We start from the raw sequence: 19,584 nt of genomic DNA, 5'->3' as shown, positions 1-19,584 counted from the left end.
TATGAGTGCAGAGGAACTGAAAATCCTCAAGGAATACTTGGACGAACAGCTCAAGCTCGGCAATATCTCTGTTTCCGAAAGTCCAGCTGGCGCATCTGCCCTTTTTGTCAAAAAGAAGGACGGGTCTCTGCGTCTCTGTATCGACTATCGCGGCCTCAATGCCATCACCGTCAAGAATCGGGCTCCTCTTCCTCTCATCTCTGAAACCTTGGATCAATTGCACCATGCAAAGATTTTCACCAAGCTTGACCTCCGCGGCGCATACAACTTACTGCGTATTGCGCCGGGAGATGAATGGAAGACCGCATTCAAGACTCGTTACGGGCACTACGAGTACAACGTTATGCCTTTTGGACTTACCAACGCTCCCGCTTCTTTCCAGACGTTGATGAACACTGTGCTTCAACCTTTCCTCGACAAATTCGCCGTCTGCTATCTTGATGACATCCTCATCTACTCCCAAACGCAGGACGAGCACACTGAACATGTTCTATCAGTTCTCAAGGTTCTCGACGAGCACAATCTCTTCGTCAAAGCGGAAAAATGCGTCTTCGACGTCGACACGGTCGAATTTCTTGGTTATGTCGTGTCTCCCACCGGCATTGCAATGGACCCCGTCAAGGTCAACGCCATCATCAATTGGCCTCAACCAAAGTCAGTCCACGACGTCCAAGTGTTTTGTGGTTTCGCCAACTACTACCGTCGCTTCATCTCCAACTACAGCAAGATTGTCAAGCCGCTCTACGCTCTCACAAGCAAGGCGACCAAGAGTGTTCCTTTGGAACGATCAAAGCTACCGCGGCATTCACTCAGCTCAAATCAATTGTTTTCTTCTGCCCTATCCTCGTTCATTTCGACGCAAGACAAGCCAGTGGTCATTGAAGACTGAACGCCAGCGACTTTGCACTTGGCTGTGTCATGTCCAAGCCGATACAAACGGGATCCTTCGACCCGTGGCTTTCCACAGCCGCACCTTCTCGCCTCCAGAAAGCAACTACCAATCTACGACAAGGAGTTGTTGGCAATTCTTGATTGCTTCAAAGCATGGCGCCACTATCTGGAGGGCTCTGCACATGCCATCACTGTCTTCACCGACCACAAGAATTTGGAGTACTTCAACACGAACCGACTTCTCAGTTCACGTCAAGTACGCTGGTCCCTCTTTCATGTCCAGGTTCAACTACAACATCGTCTATCGACCTGGTGCTCAACAAGGCAAACCTGATGCACTAAGCCGTCGCGAGGACCTCCGGCCTTCCGAGGGGGATCGCAAATCAACTCGCACGATGACTTTCTTCAAGCCAGGTCAATTGTCACTTGCTCCTGTTACTCTTCGGACTTCGCCAACTTCGAGGCAAGTCACCTCTGTGCCGTCTGCTCCCAATTTCCCAGACAACGACTTCCGCGCTCGCATCATTGCCGCGTATTCCGCTGATCCACTGGTGCAAGACGCTCTCGACGCACTTCAGCAGCCTCCTTCGACGTCAAGCCGTCCATCCTCTCCGTCGCCAAGTCGTTCCTCCTCGCCAGCACCTTCTGATGCATCCCATCTCACTGCTGACCAGCCTCTTTCTCTCGACAACGGTCTTCTCTTCTACAAAGATCGTGTGTACGTCCCATCTGATGCTCCTCTGAAGCTGGCTATTCTCCAGCAACATCATGACTCGCCTATCTCCGGTCATTGGGGTGTCGCCAAGACTCTCGACCTTGTCTCTCGGCAGTACTATTGGCCGTCAATGCGGGCTTACATCCACGATTACGTCGCAACTTGCGATACGTGTGCTCGCGCCAAGGTCTCGCGCCACAAGCCTTATGGCCTGCTTCAGCCTCTGCCTGTTCCAGAGACTCCATGGTCCTCTATCTCGCTAGACTTCATCGTCAAGCTTCCACCTTCGGACTCTTTCGATTCTATTCTTGTTGTCGTCGATCGCCTCACCAAAATGGCTCACTTCATTCCTTACCATGAGGCCACAGACGCAGCAGGCTTCGCAGCATTGTTCATGGACAGAATCTTCACTCACCATGGCATGCCACTCGATATTGTCTCCGATCGTGGCTCTGTCTTCGTCTCCTCGTTCTGGAAAGCGTTCCTTGGTCACTTCGACCCTGCTGTCAAAGCACATCTGTCTACTGCCTATCACCCTCAAACAGATGGTCAGACAGAGCGAACAAATTCCACCCTCGAACAATACCTTCGGTGCTTCACCAACGCCGATCAAGACAATTGGGTCAAGCTCTTGCCAAGAGCCGAATTCGCCTACAACAACTCGGTTCATGCGTCCATCAAGACAACACCCTTCTTTGCCAATTATTCTTACCATCCTCGGTCTGGTCTACGCTTCGATGCCACTACCGATTCTCGCAATGCTATTAGCTACGACATGTCTCAACGTCTCAAGCTTGTTCAACAAGAACTCAAGGATCATCTCAAAGACGCTCAAGCTGCTCAAAAGGCCTTCGCTGATCGTCATCGCCTTGAAGCTCCTCCCTTCGAGCTCGGCCAGAAAGTCTGGCTCAACGCCAAGAACGTCCAAGCATTGCAGAAACAAGGCAAATTCTCGCACAAGAATCTCGGTCCTTTTCCCATCACCGACACAATCCACGACCGAGCCTTCCAACTCCGTCTTCCTGCCTCGATGCGAATACACAATGTGTTCCACCCTAGCCTCTTGTCTCCTCATCAATCACCAGAGTCCCTCGGCAAGGCCTACCTGGAGCGACCTCAAGAAGCTCCCGAGCCTATCGTCGTCGGCAACAACCTGGAATGGATCTACGATGAAATCATGGCTATTCAACCACGCGGTAGCGGCTTCCAATACAAAATCCACTACGAAGGCTTCCCACACGATGAGGACGAGTGGATCCCTGCTCGTGAGGCCTACCAGAATGCTCCGATTCTTGTTCACGACTTCCATCTCCGCAACCCCGATGCTGCTGTCCCATCCTACGTCAAGCTACCCACTCGACCAAGTGCACTTCGAGACGCAGCGCTTGGAGGAGGAGGTTCTGTAACGAACACGCAGCCTTAAACCTCGCATCCGACTTTCCCGCACCACATGCTCTAGCAACTCATCGCGGCTTTTCTACCTTCCGCCATTCAACGACGCTTATCACCTCAGCACGTTGCCTATCGTCCCGCGCCTAGCTTCCCCGCTTCCGGCAACGCTCTGTCACGTTGTCCTTACTCGCTCTCTTACTCGTCGACGACGTCTACCACGTCGTCCCTTGTTCTGTCTCTTCCTTATCTTGCAGCTCGGACATCTCCACTGGGCTCATGCAATCTCGCTTCCCCTCTTCTTTCACTGTTCACCTGCTGAGAGTCGGCTCCCGTGGGCTCCATCCCCATCATCGCCATCCGCTCTCATGCTGGTACCTGGTAGACATAAGTAGGCAGCCTTCCGCTGTCTTGTTCCTTAGTTTACAATTTCTATTCTTGTCCCCTACATCTCGCCCAAGTCCTGTCTTCAGCACAAGCATTCGTCCTGTCCTGTTCGCCCTTCGTCACAGTTCTGCGCATTTGCACTAATTTCAGCGTGCTGCGCAAGCACATGCGCGGGAACACTGATACGACTTCGTGTAGCAATAGGCGAGTCTAGGCTCAGCAGCTCAGAAGCAGTCATGAGATTATTCTGCAATCTTTGACTAAAAATTGCTCATAGGTCGTATCTGACTCAATTGAACAAAACAACAAATGTATCCCCATTGGCACTACCTAAAATTAGTTTGACAGATATAAGGAGTCAACTGCCAGCCAGCTGCTGAATCATCTCTCATCAAAGCTTGCACTTGAAGTCTGATATCCACAATCGTACTTCCACATTCGATTCATTGTCAGGGCTAACAGCAGGCAATGTTTGCATTCACCAAGTTGCGCTTTCCAGCTGCGTTCATCTCTTTCGCAATCCTGACATTCTGGTCCTGGCAGCCGCTCAGTACTGTTGAAACAGCCTCGATCCGCCATGCCGAGGACTATTGCTATCAAAATGTCGGCTTTGGAATGTCCCTCGTTACGCCACATCCTGTGGGGACATGCCAAGCCATTTGTGACCAACGCATCCTAGGTTTATACAAGCGTACATGGAAACGAGGGCAATTCATGTGTCAGGAGGGTCGCGCAAAAGTCCGTGGCTATGTTGAGTGGTTCCACAATGAGCCACTTGTAGGAGCCCCTTGCCTTTGCAATTACTGGTTTGTCTATGAAGAAGTCATGCATGGAGTGGCCGCCACCATAAGTTCGTGTTACCATACCTTGGTCGCGGAATATCTCAAGCAATCCATGAAGGACCTCTCTGACGTTGGCTATATTGGGCTTCACAAATGTGGGCTCAAGCCAGGGTCCCCGGCGCTTAATGGGTATTCGAATATATGCTCATGGTAGCGCGCAGTTCAAATGCTTTATGCTGATCGACTGGCAAATATTTTCATCCGTATCAACTCCCTAGCAATTATCGTGGCGAGTTTTGAATACTCTGAAGATCATGTCATACTTTACACAACTTGATTGTTGTAAGGCCTTAGGTTCCTTACGTCGCTGCTTCTCCACTTTCACCACTCAAGCAACTATACGTGTGTAGTAGGCCTGAGAATGAGATGTGGAAGAGATTAATGTATTGAAAAGGTAAGAAGAGAGCATATGAAGGAGTTGCCAGCACAGCACGTCCGGGAGCACGTGCTATGCCATCTGAACGGTGAGGACTCCGAGCCGATGTGAGGTTGCAGCTCACTCTGCGGCCTCACAGATGTATTCTGCGTTTGTTGAAATGGAATTTCCGTGGCGATTTCAGGTGGGCAAGGTCTCAGCGATGTGCATCTGAGAAACGGCCTGTAAGAGCCCAAATTTTGTAGCAGTTGGTCATGTCTCTTTATGCTAAGGACGCATAGAATCAAGTCAAGACGTACAATGACTTGCCTTTTCAGTAGATCTTGGTCACATTGAAGAGCTTTCAATCAAGAGTGTGTCTTTACGAGAGTCATCATTGTCCACCGTTTAGGAGCCCGCAGAAAACGATTGGTCGACGAAAGCATGGAGCATGAGGCAAGACCATGCAGCAAGACAGCGGAATGCATCATGAAAAGGACTCTGCTCAAGCGCTAAAATGCTATACAAAGTCATCATTGTCGTATCTCTTGTCATGCTCGTCGATCTCGTCTAGCAAGTCATGCTGATCTTGAGTTGCCTGTTGACATTCGCCAAGCCAAAACTCTGCTCCACGCCCTCTGCACGGTTCGCATGATCGAACGCACCAAAGAGGAAGTAGTTGATATCATGCAAAGGTCCACCAGGACACACAGCTTGACGGTAGTAAGATTGCAGGTTGTCAACGCTTGGAACAGCTTGACCATTGATCGCGCCTGCAGTCGGCCATCCTGTCTCTCCCACCCAAACTGGCTTGCCTCCAGCTACTGCACGGACATTGTTGATAGCTGTAGCGAGTGTTGCGCCACCGTCGATGATGTTTGCTCCTTGGTAGTACGGGTAGGCATCGTTGGAGAGGAAGTCCACAGCATTGATGACAGGAGTGTTGGCAGGATCCACCCAAGCAGTCCAAGTATCCGTGTGTGTGATGAGAACAGATGCACAAGCGCCACCATACTGTCGTACCATTCCTCGAACATCGTAGATTTGCTCGGCAAGTCGAGAAGCAGGGATCTCTTGACGATACAAGTCTTCACTGCCAACGGAAACCGCGGCAAGGAATCCGCACCCATACAGCTGTATGACGCCATTCAATGCGTCCTTCTCCCTGCTGAAGTGGTTGTCAATGTCAGATGCCCAGACACCGGCAAGGACACGAATGCCTGCATCCATGGCAGGTTGAGCGATGTTCCAGAGTGTTCCACAGTCACTACTGGCAAACACGCGTACTGCAAGGTCACCGCCGGTTGGGTTGGGGAAGGTACGGATGGCAGCGAGATCTGCTGCCCAGTCTAGCGGGGTCTTGCATTGTCCGTCTGCGCGTTGTGCGTCGAGGTTGTAGCCTGTGTAGGTGGCTGATGCGGCAGAGAGGAGTGCAAGGAGGGTGAAACGTGTCTTCATGGTGTGCGTGCTGTGTGGATGCAGGTAGGATGCTGTCTAGAGTGACCTGTAGCTGGAGTGCAGGAGACGGGGTTCTTATAGTCTGCTCTGTGCTGCAGGATAGCGCGTGCAGCACATGCAACAAGGGTCTGTGGCACCGTAGCACGGACGAGCCAGTGATGATCTTGCTATGTACAGCATCGAATACAGCCTCATTTACAGCATCGTATCCAGCATCAGACCCTCTGTCTGCTGTCTGCGTGGTCCATGCTCAAATGCGAGTTTCGAGCTGCCCAAAAATAGAATGCGCAGACACTCAATCGCTGACTTGTACATGTACATTGTACACCGTCTACTGTATGATCATTTGTATAGCTGGACTAGACCAGACTGTCTATTGTGTAGCTGGAGCAGACTACCGCAGTACCTCAAATACAACCTCAACTGCCCCTGTCCCCTCTCCAAGACTTCGCTGTCCACTGGCCAATCTCACATCCTCAGAGAGAGCCAGCGAACCGCACACATGGACATGCAACAAATGCCCATCAGCACCTGTCTGCTTCGACCGCTTCTCTTGACGTGCAGCTGAAAAGCCATACACATCTTTTGTAGATTGAGCAGAATATCCCAGACCAGCCTGAACAGAATCCACAGCCCCTGCGAGCAACACTGCCACATCAGGCTTACCATACATATATTGGATGCGGTGACACGCACGTCGTTGACTCGTTTCTTGAAAGCTCTGTCGCCATCGCGGTTGCCATGATGTACGACCAGCAGCTTGGCAGGGCGGCTGTACAGAAGGCGTCGATGGGTCCTCCGTAGCAGGTGCACCTTCTCGTGTCACATAGATGGTTGCAGAAGCACGATGTCCAAGCGGCGTTGCATTCGCCCGTGCGAGACACGCCTCAATTTGTCGTTTGAGGACGTGACTCTCAGCACGCGTCCTGATGATCCAAATAAGTTGTAGATGTCGTGCAGTGCTATGCAGGCAAGCTTCTTGAAATGCCGGGAATACCGCAGTGATGCCAACACCACCTGCCATCAAGAGTAAGTTCCGCATATTATGGTGCACGCTTCGTTTCTCCATATACGGTCCATCGAGCAAAACGCGCGTCACGGCAGGTTGCCGAGATCGACGTGCAGCAGTCGTGGCAAGATCGTGCAAGTGACGGGTGAGCCCGCCTTGCGCTTTGACAAGGAGTCTGATGCGGCTGATTTGCGAGACATCTTCAACACAACCGCATTCTTCATCCACTTTGCTTAATGTCGTGATGGTTGCATTCACGAGCGTCTTGTCACTTGCAACGGAAGCCATTGAATCTTGCCGTGCAGGTTCTGGCTTGATAGAGGGGACCAATGTGTCGTCTGTTAAATCATTTGCAAGGACTGTGAAGGGGTGCCATTGCCATGATTGCCACTGGCACAAGTAGACTGTAGCACCAGGTTCCAGTAAACAACCAGAGGGGAGTGCAATGTCGACTTGTGTGATGTCTCCAGGTAGACACGTCAACGTTGCTTGAGGCAATCGTCTAGCGAAACAGCAGTAGAGCATGTTGAGACCACGATTGAAATAGTCGAGTGCCCAGAGGCCAAGACCGAGGTAGACCCAAATAATGACAGAGGTTGCATTGCTGCTCCAGCGTTCATGGAGCAAACTCGCAAAGAGCAACACTACTGCCGAGAGAATATGCAACGTAAGGAACAACTCGTAGCATCGTTGGCGAAGAACATGCCAGGAACCGAACAAAAGAATACTTGCAGCGATCATCGCCACTGCGCCAGCTCTAAAGAAGCGTGCCTCCCAACAATGCTGCAGGATGCTGGTGAATGATCGAGAAGGAGTTGCTGATGCATGATAGACAGAGAGATAGGCAATGGTATGTGCCAAAGAGAAGATGGCCACGAGTCTGCCTGACCAGCGATGTAGCGTACGCAGAGAAGCACGAGAGACACCAGTCAAGCGAGCAATCGCCACATTACGACCGACTAGCCCAACGAGCAGCGGGTAGTTGGCAAAGGCCAGTGTCCCTGTACGCATGGCTACTGCTTTGCGAAGGGCAGATTGGTTCGTGTAGCCTGTGTAACCCACGCTGCAGGCCAATATGTTGGCCGCAAGGTACGCGCCAATGACTGCACTTTCACCATACGTGGGAATATTGGCTACCGAGAAGATCGGGAGGTGATAAGTGAAACGCGCTAGTCGTGTATGTAGAACACGTTGTGAAAGCCAGCGTGTGTGCGTGCCTGTGCAGGCAAGCGCAAGGGGTATGTTCGAGCGACAGTGATACTGCACGACGAGCGACACGAGCCGTACAACAACAATCAATATGAGATAGACCACCCATAGCACGACTGCCACTTGTCGACTGCGGAAAGCGGCAGTCGCCAAGTACTTGGCAGTCTCATCAGCTCTTTCCATGGAAGACTAGCGGCTAGCAAGACAGGTGCATTGATAGCAGATCGTTTATAGGCAGGAGCAGAAGCAGAGCAGAAACGCGATGGAGCAGGCTGACGAAGTAGCTGCAGAGGTGACTCCAAACGCGTCAGGGTGAAGAAGTGTTTGAGGAACAAAGGAACGTTTGGCTAGCAGGGAAGCAGGTATAAAGGCATTTTTAGGCTGTGCCCGCTTTCGACGCTGTCAGAAGCTGTAATTGCCATCTGCCGCGACGAGAGACATGACTCGAGACCCGTTGAGACACGCCAAGGAGGCCGATGCTGTGGACGGGCACACGGCCGATGAGCCGGGCAAAGGAGTTCTGGCGCATCTGAATGAGCAAAGGAGGTGCACGGATAATTTTCAGCGCACGGTGGCTGGGCGCTTTGTCTGCAGCTGAACCGCATTCGGTGGACGCTGTACTGTGTACACCGGTAGAGTACTGCCGCGCTTTGTCCAGACGATACGCATCGTCATCTGCAGAATAGCCGCTGCTGCCTGAAGTCAAGTATTGCTTACACTGCACTGCTAGTCTGAGGTTCCTTCAAGCCCTGGCGTAATGGTCTGATGATGTGTTGAATGAATCCCTACACCGTGCCATTGTGCACACGAAACGCAGGTCTCCACCTGTCTCCTTGACATCGGCACAGAGTTTATGCTGAGCAATCATCGAGACGGTGGATGACCGCCTTCCAAAACCTTCGTGACTCTACGGGACCATCTAAAACTGCTCCTTGAGGTTTGAGTTCAACCCACTCCGTAGTGCCATCCTCTCTTTCCAGCGCTATCATGTTAGCTCTCAGTGTAGTGTGATCGCACCAGGCTCAACAAATTGCAGGTAGACTCTCCTTCTAATGCTCCCGCGACAGGATAGAGACTGGATCTGACGCATTTGAGGTATAACAGACGACATCGCATGAGCACTGGCAGAAGAGGCTTGACGCTACTGCAATGTAAGATGCGGCTGTGGCAAGGATTCGCTCGCTTCATGCAATTGCAGACAGAGGCTGTCGAGCGTGTCTCGTGGTATGTACAAGATCAGAAGTGTTCATTCACGTAGCTTCAGCACACAATAGCACGCTTGATAAAGTCAGGATTGATTGAGTATGAATGTCTTGCTTGCTGCAGAGACAACAATCCTGTGCGTGTCGTGATAATCATAGCAGCTCAGCGCGATGGACATGAAATGCTGCTTGTTGTGCCGTCTAGTGAAAGACCTCATCCTCAAAGTCCTCCTTCTCAAACTTGGTGGCCATCTTTTCTCGCTCAGAATTCTGAGACTGCGAGTTGGAGCGACGTCGTGTCTTGAGCATGGAAAACTCTTGCAGGTCTGTAATGTCATCTTCAGGTCGTCCCCAATTGCCTGTGGTCGTGTGAGCATATGCGTTTGCGATTGCAGAGCGCAAGACTTACCAGAGCCGGATCCCTGCTTCTTCTGGGTCACATGAGGGTCCAAGATGTGACCCTTGCCGTCACTGTGCTTTGGAAGATCTGCTGCTTCGCGGATAGACTGGGGGAGGACGCGTCAGCAGATGCCGGGCGACAGAGATAGAAGGCTGCATACCCTGGTCATGATTGATTGTATGTGTAGAAGGGCTGTTCCTGATTGCTATCTAGAAAGTGACTCTTGTGAGTACTTGGGTGATGGTCACATACTGGGCCGTGCTCCCCTACTTATACCCAGCTCTGGGCCCCCTCTCCCCGGCTGCTGCTCTGCTGTCTCTCGTCGTTGCCTGCCAGTGTGGGGATTGCGGAGCCGAGTCGCCTTCTTATCAGCTGATCACCTCGCATCAGGCACTAGAGGCCAAATAGACAGGCCATGCAGCTGTTGTTTAGAGGGACAAGGACATTCAGAGGGTCAGACTGGATATCTACACCCTATGCTGTCTCCTGTCTCTTTCTAGCAACATCAATGCGACGTCGATGCTGGAGCACCTCGTCATTCCTGGCGATTGCATTTGGCGCGGGATGATCCTACAACTGGCGATCGCTACACGTCAAAATACTCTACATTGTCTACAAGTAATCTACATACCTAAGACTGCCAAAAACCATCGCTCATGTCCTTCTGAGCAAGTGCTCATGCTCATGCATATACTGTCCAGCTCGCTTTCTCCTGTTTCTTGACGGTGCCCCTGCATAATCACAAACAATACTATCACCAGCGGGTCTGCATGCCGTACCGGGCGCACACGCTCGAATGACCCAAGCACCATGATCGCATGTAGCGAATGCGCCAGTTGGACGACACTGCATTTGTCCTTCAATTTGACAAGGTGCGCCGTCACCATCGCCCCAGCTAGCTTGCTGTAAAGCTGCTTGGGGACTTGCTTCTGGGCCGATGCCTGCAACGTAGACAAATGTTGTGACAGGAGCTGTACTAGATGGAGGCACGATAGGCACAGCTGGTGGAGGAGTCGCTATTGCAGCGGCAACATTATCAGCTTGAGGCGGACCAGCTGGTGCACTTCCCAGCTTTGCCTTGACGGCGGTTGCGACATTCTCTCTGCCACTCAAGAAGGAGGCATCCCAAAACATGACGCCGCCAAGTCGCGTCTCGCCAAATTGCGACTTGATTTGCTGCATTGCGGTTGAAATAGCTGCTGCATCGACATAGCCTGATCCGGCGGCAGCAGGCGCAGCAGGTACACCCACGAAGAGCTGGACATTGGTATTGGGTGCCGTCTTGGCCCACGTCTGCCAAGTACCTGCATTGAAACCTTGACCTGCTGGAATCGCACAGCTAGGGTTGTTGTAGTGCTGAACAAAGACAAAATCAAAGGGTGCTTCATCCAGTACTTTTCCGAGAGTCGCATCTGGAAATGGACATTGTGGTGCGGCTGCCATGTAGTATGTCCTCCCACTCTGCTGGAAATGGCGTTGCAATTGCGTGACTAGGGCCGTGTAATGCTCAGGCGAGCCATGCTCAATATCCAGGTCAAAGCCATTCAAGACGACCGTTCCAAAAGGACGTGTATTGGAGCTACCGCCACCAAAGAGGTCCCAGAGGGTGTCAGCAAATCCGCTTGCTTGCGCAACGCTGGAGAAGCCAACATTCGCTACAGCACCGCCGAGAGACAGCAAGACAAGAACGCCAAGGTCCTGACAAGTTTGGATTCCCCTGGCAATGGCATCACACTTGAGCAAGTTGGTGCCCGGAAATTGTTCGCTGCAGTGGGAGGCAAAGTTGAGGACAGGTAAGCCGCCGGGTCCAAAGAAGGTTGTGAGGAAGGAAAGGACAACAATATCAGCGCCAGAGGAAGCACAAGTGGTTGCAAGTGATGTTTGATTGCCTCCGCCTGTTTGTCCTGCGATCGTGGTTAGCACTGTGGGCCGTGACTTGGATGAAGATGCATACCCCAGTAGATGACTATATTATCAGAAGAGGCCCGATTGTAGGCTGCTTGAGCTTCTAGTGCAAGTGCCGTCACGAGGCTCAAGAGGATGCACGGACGCATGGTCGTACAAGGGTCGCTAGAGGAGTCGCAGGGGAGTGTGAGGTGCCAAAGATGAAACAAAGAAACCTGGTCTGTGTAGCAGGTGATGCGTAGGTCTATGCCGTACCGTTGTAGAAGGGCTAAGGAAGGTTTACGAGGTGTTCTGCGGTCTATGTACTCTTCTGTGGTGTGTTCTGCTGCGGCTACCCCTTGTCTCCTGGCATCAAATTCATGCAGCGGGGATTTGACCGTGCCAATGCAGCTGATCGGCTGGACGCGTCAACTGCAGACTATTGACTGAGTGAATGTCATAGAGTCCGTTCCAATGTCAATCAGCGTTCTCGATGCATGCACAAGGTCTGGAACGCGTCACAGAGCATCCGTTACCATCATGATCAAGCGCGACTGATGTGCATTTTCAGATGACACGTCGTATCCTCGACCGTGCCACAATCCAAAGGACTCGAGCATCACTCACCCATGGACAGAGAAAGAACAAGACTCGACAACTGTATAACAAAGAGAAACCCAGCAAAAAGAACGTGCAAAGTTCGAAACCACCATAGTCGGCATCACGCTTGCGACACCACACACGCACACACACTTCCCACATCACTCGACACCAAATCCAATCGACTCGTCCACCGAAAACGACAGCTTCTTCTCCAACTCTTCGTAGCTTGAGTAAGGAGGCAAATCGATTCGGTTGAAGCAAGTATGCGCTTTGGGCAATTGTGTTGTTTCACCCGACTTTTCAATCGTAAAGCGTCTTGGACCATCACTACCTTGCAAATCCTTGAATCCACCGATTGGAATACGTGATGTTCCCGTAGCAAATTGCAACAGACGAGCGCGCTTTTCATTGTCCCAGGTGTTGATGAGCTTGAAGAACCACTGCACCACGTCGTCTGTTTCAGTGTAGCCTCGGTAGTCTGTGTGCTTCTTCCAGTCATCGACATCCATATCTGCAATACCACCAATCAGCAGCTCAAGCTCACGCTCATCAAAGACATTGATGAGTTCTTGTGGCACGAGCTCATGGAAGCCCGCTTTGAAGGCGTTGAATTGTTCTTCAATGCGCTTCTGGATACGCCATTCAGTGACGAGCTCGACGTATTCGCTCTTATTCTCGTCTGTCACCTCAATACTCTGTCCATCTGGCTTCAAGTCAAGCGTGACGACTTCACCGAACCGGTCGTCTTCTGTTGAGAAGGTGAGGTCCAAGATACCATCGATGGAGTTCTCGAGCATCCACGTCAATGAGCGGAAGAACTCGGCGTCAATCGACTCCATGTCTGCAAGTGTACACTTTTTGTTGAGAATCATCTTGTAAAACGACACGACGAAAAACGCATCCACGAACCGCCGGTGAAAGATGGAAAGACCCAAAACTCGACCGATAAATTTGAAGTAGTTGAGATGTTCTGGGTTAATGCCTGAATGCGGGTTCATCTGAAGTGTGTAGTTATCCACGGCCGAGTACTCAAATAAGCAATAGAAGGGGTTGAACATTTCATGAGAGAGCAAAAAGAAAAACTCGCGAGACAAACCGCCGTAGTCGAGTCCATCCTCTCCCTCAAACTTAATCATGAGTCGCTTCTTCAGGTCACCCGAGGATTGCCTCATTATCTCGGCATACGAGTCCTCAAAGATGTGGTCGCGGCGAACCTTGATGTGGCACTGTCCAGGGAGTGGTCGCAATGCAGGCTGCGAACGGAAGTAAATCAACTTTCGCCTGAAATCACGCTTGTACTGTGGCACATTTGGATCCATGGATGACGGCAACCGCGGATCATCCCATGTCGTCGTCTTTGTATTGTGATCAACAAAGTATACCCGTGCAGAGTTGGTGAGCCGCATCTCCCATCCAGAGGGCAATGGCCCAAGTTGTGAGACGGGTTGCTGAAGGACGGTTCCGCTAGCACCTGCATTTTGTCCATACATGCGAATATACTGCTGCCTGCGTGGATCCACCCAAGTCGTAGTGCGCGTGTTGTGGTCAACGTAGTACATGCGTCCCTCTGGTGTGTATCGTTGTTCCCAACCAGCAGGCATCTCACCGGACCCTGCACTCGTCGCATTGCCCATGCCGGCAACTGTTGGTTCAGTGGAAGCAGCAGGCGCAGAAGCGGAGGCAGGAGGAGCCGTTGTCGCAGCAGGTGTCGGTGAGGAAGTCCCAGCACGGTCTTCAGGCAGCGTGCGTGCATTCAATCGCTGTCGTTCAATATCCGTTGTTGTATTCGCTTGCGCTGTGCGTTCCGCCTCAGGCTGGCTGGAGCTAGGGCGCGTCCAGGTTGTCGTTCGCGTATTGTGATCCACATAGTACGTTCGGCCCAAATTGTCCGTTCGTCGTTCCCATCCTGTTGGCAATCGACCCAGATGATCTTCAAATGAGCTGTATGTCCCGCCATTAGCGGCCGATGCGGCAGATGCCGCTGGTGGATTAGCACCGCCGTTGGGGAGTGCGGCTTGCATGCCGGCCATGTTGTTGAGTGCTGCACTCGACCCATGAGGACTGGCGGAGGCGGCAGCGCCGTTTGTGCGGGCTGGTGCGTTGCTGATGGTGGTGGAGAGGTTGACAATGAGCTTGCCCTGGACGACGAGGTTGTCTGTTGACTTTTTGAGGTCGCGGGTGAGCATTTCTAGAATCATTAGTCTCTTGATTATGCTGCAAAAACGAGCTTACCATCGCCAGAGAGGGAGAGATCAAGGGCATCGCCAACGCGGAGGTTGATGACGCCCAGGAAGCCTTGGTCCTTCTTCTTGAATTTCTTTTGGTCAAAGACCTGGACGGCAATGATGCTGGAGGGCGTGACGGTGCTAAAGAAAGACAAGGTTAGCATCAAGCCTTGTGACAAAGCGAGACCGAACATACACTTCAAAGGGCTCGTTCCAGTACGGGTTGACGGTCTTCTTGATGACGGAAGTCGTATGCGTCTGTTCGCCATCGACCGTCACTACTGCAAATGGGTCTGGCAGCCGCAAAAGGTCTCTCTTGTACAAGCCATCCGCTATAAGTAGGTATTAGTCTTTTGCCTTGGAGGATGGGAGCATGTGGCGTACCGGCAATGACGGTGAGCTTGATTTTGCGCGATTCTGAAGACGACATGGTCCTATGCAAGCAATGCGCTTCTTCTCAGTGCTCGATATACAGACGAATGCCTAGAGATCGGTGTGGATCGGATGCTGGCCTGTCGTCAATTGGAGGTGCGCGGCTTGATCAGTGATGGCCAAAGTCCCAGGAAGAAAGAGGATGCTAGTTGAACTTGGCAGCAAAGATCGGAGACGCTACTCGCCCAAGAACGGGGTGAGGATGAAGGGTTGAAGCTGGTCTTGGGTCTTGGTCTCCGTTGTGCGTTGTCGCTGTTGGTCGTCGTCGTCGTCGTCGCTCCCCTGCGAAAATGTCAAAAAGGAAGAGGAAAGGTATAGAAAGGCCTAGGACAAGGGCAGCATGCTATGAAAGGGTCTGACCAGTAGTCTGAGCTATAGAGAGTATAGATAACAGTCCAGACTGCGGTAGGCCCATCCGGGCGAAGCAGGCCTCTAGTACGGCGCCCCTCCACGACCTCCCCGGTACCCTCCACGATACCCACCACGCCCTCTCGGCGCATAGCCTCTACCACCACGACCGCCTCTGCCTCCTCGTCCACCGCGACCGCCTCGCGCACCCATAAAGGGTACATTTGTCCGCTTCGGTGTTACTTTGAGCGCCCGCCCGCGGAACTCAGACTCATTCAGTACCAAAGCCTGTGCAACGAGTGCCGGCTCTGCAAATTCGACATAGGCGAAACCCTTGGGATGCCCTGTGAACTTGTCACATAGGATTGTGATGCGATTAATTTGTCCACACGACGCAAAGTGCGCTTGTATCTCTTCTGGTGTCGCTCCATAGTCCACATTACCCACGTAAACTGACCGGCCATCCACATCCTCCTTTGACTCTGCGAGCTCGGCGTTCTCATTGTCTAGCTGTGTCTGCATCTCGCGCAACTTGGCGGCCTCTGCCTCCATTGCTGCAACATGGGCCTTCATCTTAGCCAGCTCTGCCTGTGGGTCTTCCTCCTCATTGTCAAGCGGTCTCAGGACATCCTCAGCATCTGACATGGTATGCAGCTCAGTCATAGCAACTGTAGATAGATAGATAGATAGATAGATGGGAGGTCAAGCTCGTCCTCGCTTTTTGGTCGCCAGTTCTGAGATTTTGGCTACACGTGACGTCAACTGTCGAATGGTCTGAGGCTGCGACTTGCTACTGGCTGCTACTTGCACTGTTCACCGAGTACTACTTGTGCTGCTGGGCTGAATGCGTATTCTATTTGCTGGAGCTGCTTGGCTGTGCTCAAATAAAGGGCCTGCTCCTCCGTCTACTCTGAAGCAATATATACTCATGCTCACAAGCTTTACTTGCTTCTCTCTGTGAAACCTCTACAACAACGAGGTAAGCTCAAGTACCAACCCTGCTCTGGACATCTCCTTGTCGAATCACATGACGAACACACGGTAAAAGGTCCGAGATACCATCGTATCAGAGGACATCAGACAAGTCATACCGCGCCCATGCCCATCATTCAAAGCACACTCTGCCCAACTGAGTGATGAGCCGCTTTTGTTCAACTTTCCAGAAGCTGGCTCCGCTCTTCTCCTTGGGCTTGAAACAGACCCGCTCTCGAAAGACTTGCTGGGCTGTGACTGAACGGAGTCTCATCTCTGCTATCCGAGCACACACTCTAAGTGTGTTTTCGGCGAAGTGTTCGTGAGATGACGATCTACAAGGCAGTCATGGACATTGATACTCAAGCTATGTCTGACGAGGCTTGGGTCAGGGTTGGTTTGGCTGGTGTTCTTCTCAATGAGGTCAAGACAAGTACAGATATCTGAAATTGACCATCGACGATGTGCAGATCAACAGAGCAGGCAGTCTCTGCACCAACACTAACGATAGTCGCTAGCATGAATCGGCCCGACGTTTCCTCTTTAGGGCAATGTGTACTACACCCTTTGTCCTGTGCAATGTTGCAAGTTGGCCGCCTGCTCCGGGCACAAACATCCCATCTTGGTGTGCTACCTAGCGACCCAGTGCACTGTATGCTTCACAATCAGCCGCTCTTTGCGAAACACCGCCAACGGACAATTCCCAAACATTTGCTCTCTACACTTCAAGGCTTTTCATACCGCACAATCTTGTTTCAAATAGGGTGGGACATGGTCACAGAAGTCGCTCGGACCATGTGTCCTCAGGGGCTGGGCACGAACTAGTACAAAAGCAACCTCTTTGGCCTCTCCAGTACATCGTAATTGATTCGAGGGCATGCTCACAGATATGTCATCCGATGTCAGCAGTACTCGCTCTCTTCGCTCGTACTCGTCGCGAGCCACATCATCAGAGAGCGTTGCATTTATCAGGCGAGCGACGGCGCGTCGTCTTGCTAGACAATCCTCGACTCAATCGACGCCATCCTACGTCGGGCATCTCAGACCTGCTCGGCCACCTCTCTCACGATCGCCGAGTCCACGGCTTGATGGACAGCAAAACCTTCGGAAAGAAATCGCGGTTCGCTCATGGGTGCAGCAACAGTCAGCACAACAACTCGAGATGAGTACCATCTTTGAACGGTTTGCTCAAGGACTCTCATGCTCAGTCATGTAAGCCTGACGCCGCATTTGGGCTGGACCCAATTAATCTCTTCAATGCATGAAGCATTCATCATAATATTCATTGACTATAACCAGTCGAGCACTTCCTGCAACTTAGTTGCCTTTTCTTCTACTGCATCGTGACCTGATTTGCCCACCGGTGATGCTGCCGCCACGGTATCACCTTCTTCCTCTATTTGCTCAACCATGAACGGCGAAGCGTGTGTTGTCATGGTCGGCAAAGAGACGGTCTTTTGAAGACTTGGGGCACCACGCATTTCGCCATGCGACCGTTTCTTTTGGCCGCTATCACTGAATAAATTCTTTGGTCGTGGAGGAGGCAAGGTTGGAGAAGCAATATTGAATAGTGGTGCAGAACCCCTCGTCGGCGTGTCCAGTAACACACGATCTCGTACCGGCGTGCGTGCAATATGAGACCCACGCGTCGGTGTCTTCAGACCAGCAAGGGGTGTTTCGCCCACTGCTGCACCTGGAGGTGGTCGAATGGTAGAACCTTTGCTAGGTGTCTCAACAACAGACATAAAGCTCGCCTTCGATTCGCGCTGTGCGACAAATTGTGCAGCCAGTAGCGCAACAGCCTCATCATGATCATTTGGCATCGCCATGCCGTGTGGTCGTGGTTTTGCAGGTGTCGCATCCACTTGAATCCGTTCACGTTCTTCCTGCTCGACTCGCTGTTTGCGTCTTTCCTCAAAAGACAAGCCACGCTTCGGTGCAGTCTTGGAAGACTTGGCTAGCTCAAAGTTTGGTATTTTCTTCGTCATACTGACTTCACGCCCAAGACTGCGTTTCTTGGGAACAGTCTTCTTCTCACTCAACAAATTCGCTGGTGCAGAAATGGTGCGTTTGAGGGAAACCGCCGCATTGCTCTTGACTGTTGCGCGAACACGCTTCTTGATCTTTGCCGGCGTTGGTGGAGGTTCAAAGGCGAGTAAATCTTGTGGGACACATTTGAGTTGAATGGCTGTTGTGACCTCAGGCAAACGTAGCGCGTAGTATGGCAATATCACCTCCAAGCAGAAACTCTTGAGAAGGTCGTCTTGTGTGAAATTGACTGTTTGCCAGATGGCTAGGCGATCCAACAGCATGTCAATACGTAGCTCTATGGCTTTGCTGGCTTGGTCAAATGTGAGCAATTCAAGAAGCAAGATGACCATGAGTTGAGCTTCGCGTGTTTTGAGAGGGGTCAGCGATGTGGAGAGGACTGTGTCTGGGCGTGGTTGAGCTGTAGATTCGATACAAGCATCGAGCCAGGCTTGAATGTGGGCCAATTCGCCGTCTTTGAGACAGGTTGTGTCGTATTGGAACGGGAGGCCCACCATCTCGCCCTTGACAAACGTCGGGATGAATGCTTTGTACTTGGCATCAAAGTCAGCATCTGTGGGGAAGATGTGTTCGAGGATATGCGCTAGCACAATCTGCTCTTGGAAACCACGACTGAGCATCGTCTTGCGGAGTCGCGGGAGGCTCGATTTGGCAAAGAAGACAAGAGGGGCTTTGCTCTCGTACAATGTGGTGAAGTACACCGAGTTGATGGATTGTAGGAAGACCTCTATCGTCTCTCCACTGTCCTTAATTGGAGACTCTTGCAACGGCTGAGGACCAAGATCAAACGTGAGCTCATCATGAATCTCATCCTCGTCATTGGCAAGTACAGCCTGCCACCAGTCGTCCGTCTCAACGGGCGTTACCTGGACAGAATGTGCAGATAACTCCGATAGAGCCTCAATCTCCTTGAGAGGTAAGCGTTCTACCTGCAGCAGTCCATATAGCGTCTCTTCCAGACGTTCGAGAGCAACAATCTTACGTGTCTTGGCAGCGTCTTCTTGTGCAAAGGCAAATAGTATATGGCCGTAGGGTATCAGCACCTCTGCATAGACGAAAAGCTTGACACTTCCAAAGAGGGAAGATGCTACGGCCGCACGCGCAACTTGGCGAATGGGCGTGACCGTGACATGCGTCTCTTCATAGTGCTGCACAATTAGTGTTTATGCTGAATGACTAGTCTGCGTACGATGCTGAAGCGCTGCTCCATCCAT

The 19,584-nt window shown here is 51.8% G+C and overlaps 8 protein-coding genes across 8 annotated transcripts; all 8 read right to left on the bottom strand.

Annotated features, from left to right (window-relative positions):
* Positions 1-5,149: 5,149 nt before the first annotated feature.
* BCR37DRAFT_353036 (glycoside hydrolase superfamily) lies at positions 5,150-6,037 on the bottom strand (the record flags this gene model as incomplete). Its single annotated transcript, XM_040868166.1, has 1 exon — positions 5,150-6,037. The coding sequence occupies one exon, from the start codon at positions 6,035-6,037 to the stop codon at positions 5,150-5,152; it is 888 nt and encodes a 295-aa protein (XP_040721835.1).
* Positions 6,038-6,234: 197 nt separating this feature from the next.
* BCR37DRAFT_232290 (uncharacterized protein) lies at positions 6,235-8,819 on the bottom strand. Its single transcript, XM_040866516.1, has one exon. It carries the CDS (start codon positions 8,436-8,438, stop codon positions 6,432-6,434), a length of 2,007 nt encoding a protein of 668 aa, XP_040721834.1. The 5' UTR covers positions 8,439-8,819; the 3' UTR covers positions 6,235-6,431.
* Positions 8,820-8,861: 42 nt separating this feature from the next.
* On the bottom strand, positions 8,862-9,561 carry BCR37DRAFT_384798 (uncharacterized protein). Its single transcript, XM_040870297.1, has one exon. It carries the CDS (start codon positions 9,441-9,443, stop codon positions 9,246-9,248), a length of 198 nt encoding a protein of 65 aa, XP_040721833.1. The 5' UTR covers positions 9,444-9,561; the 3' UTR covers positions 8,862-9,245.
* A 40-nt stretch (positions 9,562-9,601) lies between these two features.
* Positions 9,602-10,085, bottom strand: BCR37DRAFT_384796 (uncharacterized protein). Its single transcript, XM_040870296.1, has 3 exons — positions 10,018-10,085; positions 9,867-9,963; positions 9,602-9,816 (listed from the first exon to the last, which is right to left on the bottom strand). Exons 1-3 carry the CDS (start codon positions 10,024-10,026, stop codon positions 9,659-9,661), a joined length of 264 nt encoding a protein of 87 aa, XP_040721832.1. The 5' UTR covers positions 10,027-10,085; the 3' UTR covers positions 9,602-9,658.
* A 183-nt stretch (positions 10,086-10,268) lies between these two features.
* BCR37DRAFT_232194 (glycoside hydrolase superfamily) lies at positions 10,269-12,040 on the bottom strand. The gene is made up of 2 exons (XM_040866515.1): positions 11,812-12,040; positions 10,269-11,761 (listed from the first exon to the last, which is right to left on the bottom strand). The coding sequence occupies exons 1-2, from the start codon at positions 11,909-11,911 to the stop codon at positions 10,512-10,514; spliced, it is 1,350 nt and encodes a 449-aa protein (XP_040721831.1). The 5' UTR covers positions 11,912-12,040; the 3' UTR covers positions 10,269-10,511.
* Positions 12,041-12,502: 462 nt separating this feature from the next.
* BCR37DRAFT_395974 (uncharacterized protein) lies at positions 12,503-14,999 on the bottom strand (the record flags this gene model as incomplete). The annotated part of the gene is made up of 4 exons (XM_040871697.1): positions 12,503-14,532; positions 14,577-14,710; positions 14,766-14,901; positions 14,954-14,999. The coding sequence occupies 4 exons, from the start codon at positions 14,997-14,999 to the stop codon at positions 12,503-12,505; spliced, it is 2,346 nt and encodes a 781-aa protein (XP_040721830.1).
* Positions 15,000-15,324: 325 nt separating this feature from the next.
* On the bottom strand, positions 15,325-16,224 carry BCR37DRAFT_384789 (uncharacterized protein). Its single transcript, XM_040870295.1, has one exon. The coding sequence runs from the start codon at positions 16,010-16,012 to the stop codon at positions 15,434-15,436; it is 579 nt and encodes a 192-aa protein (XP_040721829.1). The 5' UTR covers positions 16,013-16,224; the 3' UTR covers positions 15,325-15,433.
* A 1,386-nt stretch (positions 16,225-17,610) lies between these two features.
* Positions 17,611-19,580, bottom strand: BCR37DRAFT_395972 (uncharacterized protein; the record flags this gene model as incomplete). The annotated part of the gene is made up of 2 exons (XM_040871696.1): positions 17,611-19,518; positions 19,560-19,580. The coding sequence occupies 2 exons, from the start codon at positions 19,578-19,580 to the stop codon at positions 17,611-17,613; spliced, it is 1,929 nt and encodes a 642-aa protein (XP_040721828.1).
* Between the last annotated feature and the right edge of the window lie 4 nt (positions 19,581-19,584).

Source organism: Protomyces lactucae-debilis (assembly GCF_002105105.1).
Source record: "Protomyces lactucae-debilis strain 12-1054 chromosome Unknown BCR37scaffold_34, whole genome shotgun sequence".
In the NCBI taxonomy this organism is placed as follows: domain Eukaryota; kingdom Fungi; phylum Ascomycota; class Taphrinomycetes; order Taphrinales; family Protomycetaceae; genus Protomyces; species Protomyces lactucae-debilis.
The sequence above is the reverse complement of the archived record's forward strand: the minus strand, read 5'-3'. Positions and strand labels throughout refer to the sequence as shown.

Excerpts from the sequence above, each read along its gene's own strand:
- BCR37DRAFT_232194 (XM_040866515.1), bottom strand. The coding sequence starts at position 11,911 with ATGCGTCCGTGCATCCTCTTGAGCCTCGTGACGGCACTTGCACTAGAA. Across the intron at positions 11,762-11,811 it reads TAATATAGTCATCTACTGGG|GACAAACAGGCGGAGGCAAT; the intron begins GTATGCATCTTC and ends CCACGATCGCAG.
- BCR37DRAFT_384789 (XM_040870295.1), bottom strand. The coding sequence starts at position 16,012 with ATGACTGAGCTGCATACCATGTCAGATGCTGAGGATGTCCTGAGACCG.
- BCR37DRAFT_384796 (XM_040870296.1), bottom strand. Across the intron at positions 9,817-9,866 it reads GAAGCAGGGATCCGGCTCTG|GCAATTGGGGACGACCTGAA; the intron begins GTAAGTCTTGCG and ends ACACGACCACAG.
- BCR37DRAFT_384798 (XM_040870297.1), bottom strand. The coding sequence starts at position 9,443 with ATGAAGCGAGCGAATCCTTGCCACAGCCGCATCTTACATTGCAGTAGC.
- BCR37DRAFT_232290 (XM_040866516.1), bottom strand. The coding sequence starts at position 8,438 with ATGGAAAGAGCTGATGAGACTGCCAAGTACTTGGCGACTGCCGCTTTC.